The sequence below is a fragment of the Podarcis cretensis genome (assembly GCF_951804945.1).
Source record: "Podarcis cretensis genome assembly, chromosome: 5".
Taxonomy (NCBI): domain Eukaryota; kingdom Metazoa; phylum Chordata; class Lepidosauria; order Squamata; family Lacertidae; genus Podarcis; species Podarcis cretensis.
Window position 1 is genome coordinate 7,860,952 of NC_137174.1, and position 8,594 is coordinate 7,869,545.

General features: G+C 51.7%; 1 protein-coding gene across 1 annotated transcript; it reads right to left on the reverse strand.

Moving 5' to 3' along the window:
- Positions 1-276: 276 nt before the first annotated feature.
- On the reverse strand, positions 277-1,992 carry LOC307216564 (potassium voltage-gated channel subfamily A member 6-like; the record flags this gene model as incomplete). The annotated part of the gene is made up of 1 exon (XM_079976964.1): positions 277-1,992. One exon carries the CDS (start codon positions 1,990-1,992, stop codon positions 439-441), a length of 1,554 nt encoding a protein of 517 aa, XP_079833090.1. The 3' UTR covers positions 277-438.
- Positions 1,993-8,594: the final 6,602 nt, after the last annotated feature.

Here is an 8,594-nt window from a genome sequence, read left to right on the forward strand (position 1 = left end):
ATGTGGCTGTAAGAAATGTAAGGCTGGCAGTAGAACTTGAGGGCGTAGCAATTCCTAGCCTAATTGCAAACTTGATGTGGCATATTGCTTTTGCTTCTGTGAGTAGATAAGATAATAAGTTCCATCCGCAGGCAACCGCTGGAAGAAAATCTTCTCCACCCCCCAGAAAAATAAATAAATAACGGATACACAACAGGTAACGCCCTGTGATTGGGGAAGGAAATTAAGCAACTTATTACAGAAGTCAATGAAGCAACATAAATGAGGGAGTCGGTGTCCAAATCACAGCAGTTTTTATTCCAAGGAGCACAAATCATTTCCATTCAGACAAACAAGTGTTGTCATTCTTCTCTCTTTCTCCAATGCGAAGATGATCAGCTGCAGTTTTCGTCTACACAGCTTGAAGCCAGCAGGTTCAACTGAGGGCGATGGAAGTGATCACACCTCTGTCAACAACTTGTTCTCTTTACAGGCGTGGTTGCTGGTTGGAATAAAGTTGGAGTATTTTGCAGATTCTAAATCTTCCGCCTCCAGGAAGTCTGATTTACTGAGTGTCCGGTTGCTGTCACCTTTCTTGGGCTCCGAAGAAGGAGACTGCTGCTGTCCACAAGTGACGTGAGTATAGCGGGACTGCTCCTCCTGGTCAGTTTCTCGGTGGTAGAAGTAGTTGAAGTTGGAGACAATGACAGGCACAGGAAGGGCGATGGTCAACACGCCAGCAATGGCACACAACGACCCCACAATCTTGCCCCCAATTGTCATTGGGTACATGTCTCCATAGCCCACCGTGGTCATTGACACTACTGCCCACCAGAAAGCATCTGGGATGCTAGTGAACAAAGAATCCGGGTCATCGGTCTCAGCAAAATACACGGCACTGGAGAAGAGAATCACGCCGATGAAAAGGAAGAAGATGAGAAGGCCCAGCTCCCTCATGCTCGCTTTCAAAGTCTGACCCAAGATCTGCAGCCCCTTGGAGTGCCTGGAGAGCTTGAAGATGCGGAAGACCCTGACCAGGCGGATGACCCTCAGGATGGCCAAGGACATGGCTTGCTGCTGGCCTCCGTTGCTGCTGCTGCCCTGCGACTGCTCCTTCTTCTGCTGCTCCTGAGCCAGCTCCGTCCCCAGCGTGATGAAGTAGGGGATGATGGCCACAATGTCAATGATGTTCATGATGTTCCTGGAGAACTCGGGCTTGCTGGGGCAGGCGAAGAAGCGCACCAGCAGCTCGAAGGAGAACCAGATGATGCAGAGCGTTTCGATGAGGAAGAAAGGGTCCGTGAAGAAGGGGCGGGCGCTGGAGGGTGGGCGCACGGGCGAGGGGGTCCCTCCGTCGGGCTGCGACGAAAGCAAGTCGTCCTCTGGCAGCAGGTCCCGGGGGGGCTCCTCTCCGTAGCTGCCGCCCTTGCTCTCCAGGCGGAACTCGGGCAAGGTCTCCAGGCAGAAGATGACGATGGAGATGAGGATGACCAGCACGGAGACGATGGCGATGCCCCGCGCGGGGCCCGAGCTCTCCGGGTACTCGAAGAGGAGCCACAGCTGGCGCTGGAAGGGCTTCGAGGGCAGCGGCTTCTCGTCCTCGGCGATGAAGCCCTCGTCCTCGCGGAAGGCGCCGATGGCCTCCTCGCCCAGCTGGTAGAAGCGCAGCTCCTCCACGAAGAGGTCGAGGGGGACGTGCGCGGGTCGGCGCAGCCTGCCGCCCGACTGGTAGTAGTGCAGCACGGCGTCGAAGCTGCTCCGGCTGCGGTCGAAGAAGTACTCGTTGCGCAGCGGGTCGAAGAAGCGCGCCCGGCGCCGGGGGTCGCCCAGCAGCGTGTCCGGGAAGGCGGCCAGCGTGCGCGGCAGCGTCTCGAAGCGCAGCCCGGACACGTTCAGCACCAGCCGCTCGCCCCCGACGCCCGGCGCCTCCGGGGAGGAGGAGGAGGAGGGCGGCGGCGGCGCCGGCTCCGCGCGGCCGGGGACTCCCCAGGGCGCGTCCTCCGGCCCCGCCATCGCAGCCCGCCGACCCAGCGCCCTCGCTGCGCTCTCCGCCCGCCCGCCCCGTCGGGGCTCCGCCCGCCTCCTACCTTGGCGCGCCTCCCAAGGATGCCTCGCCTCCTGTTGCTGCTGGCGGGCTCCGGGCGCGTCTGGCGCTGGCTCGCTCCTCGCTCCACGCTCCCCGCCGGCGCTTCTTCGGCTCCTCCTCCCGCTGCTCCTCCCCGCCGCTCTCCTCCGTCGGACCGGCGGCACTCCGCGCGCCTTTGCGCTGCCCGCTTCCTTCCGCGGAGGCACCAAAAGGCCATCTATTCGGACCCCGGCTCAGGATCACCCGATCTCCCCGCTCTCTCCCTCTGGACCAGGCAAGGCAGGTGAGAGCTGGGCAGCGTCGCTACCTTTCTTCTGGCAAAATACAGGGCGATTTTTTGTTTCATCTGGTGCTGAAGTGACTTTAAAGCAATCCATTACCGTCTATCGCAGCCTAACGGGATGACCCCTCTGGAATTTGTCGCGTGTGCACACACATACACGTGAATTTGTATTTACAGGTAGGTAGCCGTGTTGGTCTGCCGCAGTCAAAACAAAATTTAAAAATTCCTCCCAGTAGCACCTTAGAGACCAACTAAGTTTGTACTTGGCGAGGCGATTGTAAGACGAGCTGTTTGTACAAAGGTTACCAGTTGCGGAATGACCTTACTAAATGCAAACAGAGGCTCCTCACTGGTGAGGCAGCAGGTGCACTCTGTGCATGCTCATGCCCTTTATTTCTGAGGCTTACATTTCCTCCTCACGTCTCCTCTGCTCATGTCTGTGGAAGGAGGTTTGCAAAGAGGAGGCGTTTGCCCACCTGAGTGATGGAAGTGGCGCCTGGCAAATTCTCTCCTTTGCTAGCCCTCTCCCTTGCTGCTTTCCGGCCCACGGGGACAGGGCAAATGAGGGCACCTTGGAGGTGGCTCAAGAAGAAGCAGGGACTGCTTTTGTTTCTTTGTCCACCTGCCCTTTCACTCTAGGTCAGGCAGGGAGAACCTTCAGATGTTTTACTACAACCATCATCCCTGACCGTTGGCTCTGCTGCCTGGGCTGATGTCCAACAGCATCTGAAGACCACAGGTTACCCATCTCCTCTTCTATGAGGGGCAGAAGTAAGGGCTGGACCCAATAATCTGAAAGTAGGTGGGGAAGGAGATAAAGGGAGAGCGAGAGAAGCAGAGACAGGAGGGCAAGTATTAAATTGAAGCTAACTAAAGAATGAGGGGGGCGTGGGGTTAACCACACAGCCTAGGACTTGCCGATCAGAAGGTTAGCGGTTTGAATCCCCGCGACAGGGTGAGCTCCCGTTGCTCAGTCCCTGCTCCTGCCAACCTATCAGTTCAAAAGCATGTCAAAGTGCAAGTAGATAAATAGGTACCACTCCGGCGGGAAGGTAAATGGCACACTGCTCTGGTTCACTGCTCCGTGCATTGCTCTGGTTCGCCAGAAGCGGCTTAGTCATGCTGGCCATATGACCTGGAAGCTGTACGCCGGCTCCCTCGGCCAATAAAGCGAGATGAGCACCGCAACCCCAGAGTCGGTCACGACTGGACCTAATGATCAGGGATCCCTTTAACTAAAGAATGAGGAGTCTTGAGCAGAGATGAGAGGAGAGGGGCCAGGGCTTAGCAGGACATCACACTGAAGATTGGTTGGGTTCAGGAAGAAACAATGTGTTTCTTTAGCCAAAAACATGCCAGAAATAGATATGATTTTATACTGGACAAAATCAGTCAACTCTTTGGGGCTTTGTACACACATTGCCAGGGACGCAGGTGGCGCTGTGGGTTAAAGCCTCAGCACCTAGGACTTGCCGATCGAAAGGTCGGCGGTTCGAATCCCTGCGGCAGGGTGCGCTCCCGCTGTTCGGTCCCAGCGCCTGCCAACCTAGCAGTTCGAAAGCACCTCCGGGTGCAAGTAGATAAATAGGGACCGCTTACCAGTGGGAAGGTAAATGGCGTTTCCGTGTGCGGCTCTGGCTCGCCAGAGCAGCGATGTCACGCTGGCCACGTGACCCGGAAGTGTCTCCGGACAGCGCTGGCCCCTGGCCTCTTAAGTGAGATGGGCGCACAACCCCAGAGTCTGTCAAGACTGGCCCGTATGGGCAGGGGTACCTTTACCTTTACCTTTACACACATTGCCACTTGCTCTGTCTCTGGTGTGTTCCCATTGTTGATGTGCCAAGCAGACTACACATGACATTAGCCACGATTCATACGTACCCTGTAGTTTCTTGAGAAATGCTGTTGTTTGGAGCATTTGCCTTCAAGCCAGCTTCCATCCAATTTGCGCAGGTAAGTCACAGTTGTGCTGTTTGAAGCAGCCATTGCACATTTGCAGCTGACCCCTTCATTGAAGGGAGTTCTGTGTGGGGAAACAAATCAGGCAATTAATGCTCATTGGGTGAAAATTCCCCTGCTCCCTCTCTGGTGTGTACACCAATGTAAAAAACGGAGTTGATATTCAGCAGGAGGAAATGACCTTGAAGCATTTTAAACCAGTAATTTGTACATAGCCTTTTTCTCCTCCAGAGGGCATGGTTAGAGATACTCAGTCTTCTGTAAAGAGACTGAGCCATAGCTGGAGACAAGAGGGCTGAATATCCGGTACGTCATTGGAATAAGAGGACAAATATGTCAAGGGGTTGAATGTGAATTAAAGGCAGAAGGAGATAGCAGAAGGGGTAATGATTCAGAGAATGCCACTAGATCAATGGGATGCAGGTCACAGAATGAGCATGAAGCAGAAATGTTCTGTACATGAATGATGTTCCTTGCTGAAGGAGATGAGGCATTTACCAGACAGAAAATTCTGCATTAGAGGTCAGAGATGGCTGAGCAATCGATGAAGCCAAGATCCAGAGTGTGTGGGGGAGTCAGTCCAAAGTTGAAGACTGAAAGAGGAAATTATGGAGAGGGGCTGGAGGCAGCTGAGTGAAGGGATTCTCAACATTGTAGCTAATGCTGTAGAACAGTGTTCCCCAACCTTGGGCCTCCAGCTGTTTTTGGACTACAACTCCCATCATCCCTTGCTAGCAAGACCAGTGGTCAAGGATGATGGGAATTGTAGTCCAAAACAGCTGGAGGCCCAAGGTTGGGGAACACTGCTGTAGAAGACAGAATCGGGATTCAAGCTGACCTTAACAAACTAACAAAATTAATTACTATTGGGACAAAAGAAACGTTCTGCACTTAGGCAGGAAAAACCAGATGCACAAATATAAGATGGGGGGTCACCTGGCTTGCTAGCAGTACATGTGAAAAGGATCTAGGGGTCTTGGTGGACCACAGGCTTAATATGAGTCATCAGTGGGATGCAGCAGCAAAAAAAGCTAATGCTAGGCTAGGTTGCATCAACAGAAGTACAGTCATACCTCAGGTTATGAACACTGCGGGTTGCATGTTTTTGGGTTGCAGACCGCGCCGAACCCGGAAGTACCAGAATGGGTTATTTCTGGGTTTCGGCGCTCACGCATGTTCAAAAGCACAAATTGACATCATGCACAGAAGCACCGAATCGTGTCATGTGTGTGTGCAGACTTCAGTTCGTAGCTTCAGGCTACGAACGCTGCGGGTTACGAACGTGCCTCCCACACGGATCACGTTCGCAACCGGAGATATGACTGTATAGTGTTCGGATCAAGGGAAGTAATAGCAACATTGTATTCTGCCTTGGTCAGACCACACCTAGAAAACTGTGGCCAGTTCTGGGTGCCACAGTTTAAGAAGGATATTGACAAGCTGGAACATGTGTTGTTGTTTAGTTGTTTAGTCGTGTCCGACTCTTCGTGACCCCATGGACCAGAGCATGCCAGGCACTCCTGTCTTCCACTGCCTCCCGTAGTTTGGTCAAACTCATGTTGGTAGCTTCGAGAACACTGTCCAACCATCTCATCCTCTGTCGTCCCCTTCTCCTTGTGCCCTCAAGGGCAACCGCTCTTTGAATCTCCAGTTTCCAGAGGTTCCATGCTGCTCTTGAAGCCTTTGAAAACCAGAGGTTCAAGAGCAGTGTGCTTTCCACTTACAGAGCAAGTCCCACCCTCCCCAACTATCAGCTGATGGGCCCCAGCAAAGGAATAATCCGGAGCTCATTTTCAGTCCCCAGTTGTTCCCTTGAAGCCACAGCAGTACTTGCCCCAGAACTGATGTCACATGTGATGTCAAAGGTGGGGTGGGTATGGTTTGAGGGGAAAGGCCTTGCAGACCATATTGGACACCTGACAGGCCAGGTTTGGCCTGTATGGTGCTTTCCTGCATTGTAGGGACTGGACTAGATGACTCCTTCTATCCATACAGTTTTATGAGTCCAAGTTCCCTGGCCCTTGAGTTTGGCAGGGGGTGGAGACTAGAAGTGGCAGAATTTGGCAAGAAGGCCAATGCTGCAGCAGCAGCCTTTGGGGTGTGGTTTGTGGGAAGAGGGGCTTTCAACAGAGTCAGTAGCAATAGTGTCAGAGAACATGTAGCTGGGGGAAATATAACAGAATTAAATAATACATTATCCTGACTGTGTGAATGCAATGGAATAGCAGCTGAGGACTTTTTAAAAAGCCTTTGTTTACAGGGCAACTGGGCGCACTGTAAAGCACAATGCCAGTGAGATTGCATCCCCCTCTTATCTCAGTTTGTGGAGGTCCCAACCCATGTACATTGCCATGGGTCCTGTGGACACTCCAGAGCTCAGAGTAAGCCCTGATGGGAAGAGCCAGAGTCTTCCCCAGCCCCCCTACAAAAGTTCACCTAAATGTAAAGTAACAAATGGAAATTTGTGCCAGGGGACCAGTGGCGTAGCGTGGGTTGTCAGCACCCGGGGCAAGGCAAGTAATTTGCGCCCCCTAACTCGTGGATTTGCGCCCCCTAACCCTAACCCCCAGATGTTGCGCCCGGTGCGGCCGGCCCCCCCTGCATCCCCCATGCTACGCCACTGCAGGGGACTGTGCCCCAAGTCTTTCAAGTGCTTAGCACCTGAAAGGTGTCTGTCCCCTACAGAGCCCTCAGTGGAGAGCAGTGTGGAGAAGTCCATGCATGGAAATCCATCTTTATAGATCAAACCTGGAGTCCAATGACATTTGCACAAAGGGCAAGCGGCAGAAGTCCTCTGAGAATCATCTCTCATTTCATAGACACTCGTGACACCTGGATGCCAAGTAAGGAAAGCCAATGCTTTCAGCGAACTTTCAAAGACAAGAGGAGGAAATAGCTACAGATTGGTTTACAATTTAATTTTTATTTTAGTCCAAGGTTGAGGTCAGTAACAATGTGAAGATCCTGAGACAAGTCTCACTTTTGTGCCATGATAAACCTGCTCCTGTGCCTTAATGGGGAGACAGATGATATTTTCAGATGACTGGGATACAGCTCTACATAATTCATCCCATTTCTCTTGTAATTCCTTCCCAGAGCTTTGAGAGAGGGATTCTTGTGCCATAATGGAACTGTATTTTTTTTTTTAATATAAGAAAAACCCCTTAATCTTTTATGGGAGGAGCACATGTCAAATGGCTGGGGGCTGTTGCATTTTTAATGCAAACTGCATATCCCAGGTTTGCTTTGAAATATTGAGAATGGTTCTCATACAGTTCTGCAGGCTTTGTAAATAAGGGTTCCAAAATAAGTGTACTGTATCTTTCTCTCTTTGCAACGTTTAACCAGTGCATGGCCACTGCAGTTGTGGAGTAACCATTCTTCCATCTTCTTGTCTATATTGTGGGAATGTTGAGGGTGGCAGGAGAGGATATATTATTAATATCCTTCCCAACTTGTGCTAGCAAGTTTCTTCACTTAGCAGAGTGCATGCCCCTTCTTACGCAGCAGAGAGCTGGTTGCAAACTCATGTGAGTTTCTTGAGACACCTCAATCTGGTTTGCCCAGATTGAAATATATTCTAATATTCCTGGTAAGACCCCTTTGGATCCCTCCTAAAACAATAAAGACACAACAGTCTTATTCATAAGTACCTGTTTTTACTCAGGTTTACCCCATATGGGAGATAACCTGGGGGACTTGCCCTTTTATCAGGTCTGGAAAGGTCACGCCCACCTACCAGTCACATATAAGGAAGGATGCTCCAGGTGAGGAGAAACAGGAAGTTTGAAGGGCTGGACCAACACCCCCTGCATGACCACTCTAGCAAAACAAGGAATGTTGTACTTGACTGCTCCCAGTGGATTATACTGTATATATATTCCAGAAGTTAAGAAAAAATGACTGGAGATTTTGTATGTGATTCAAATATATCTGCATCTTCTTTTTGGCACTTTTACATGTATTCTTGCCATTGGTGTGAGATCCATGGGGGAAAGGCACAATGAAAGCCTCATTCTCCTCGATCCATAGATGCTTCAAGAAATGAGGTAACTGAAGACCATGCAAAATAGGTTATGCTAAAGAGGTTAAAGGTAAAGGGACCCCTGACCATTAGGTCCAGTCGTGACCGACTCTGGGGTTGCGTGCTCATCTCGCTTTATAGGCCGAGGGAGCCAGCGTTTGTCTGCAGACAGCTTCCGGGTCATGTGGCCAGCATGACTAAGCCGCTCCTGGCGAACCAGAGCAGCACACGGAAACGCCGTTTACCTTCCCACCGGAGCGGTA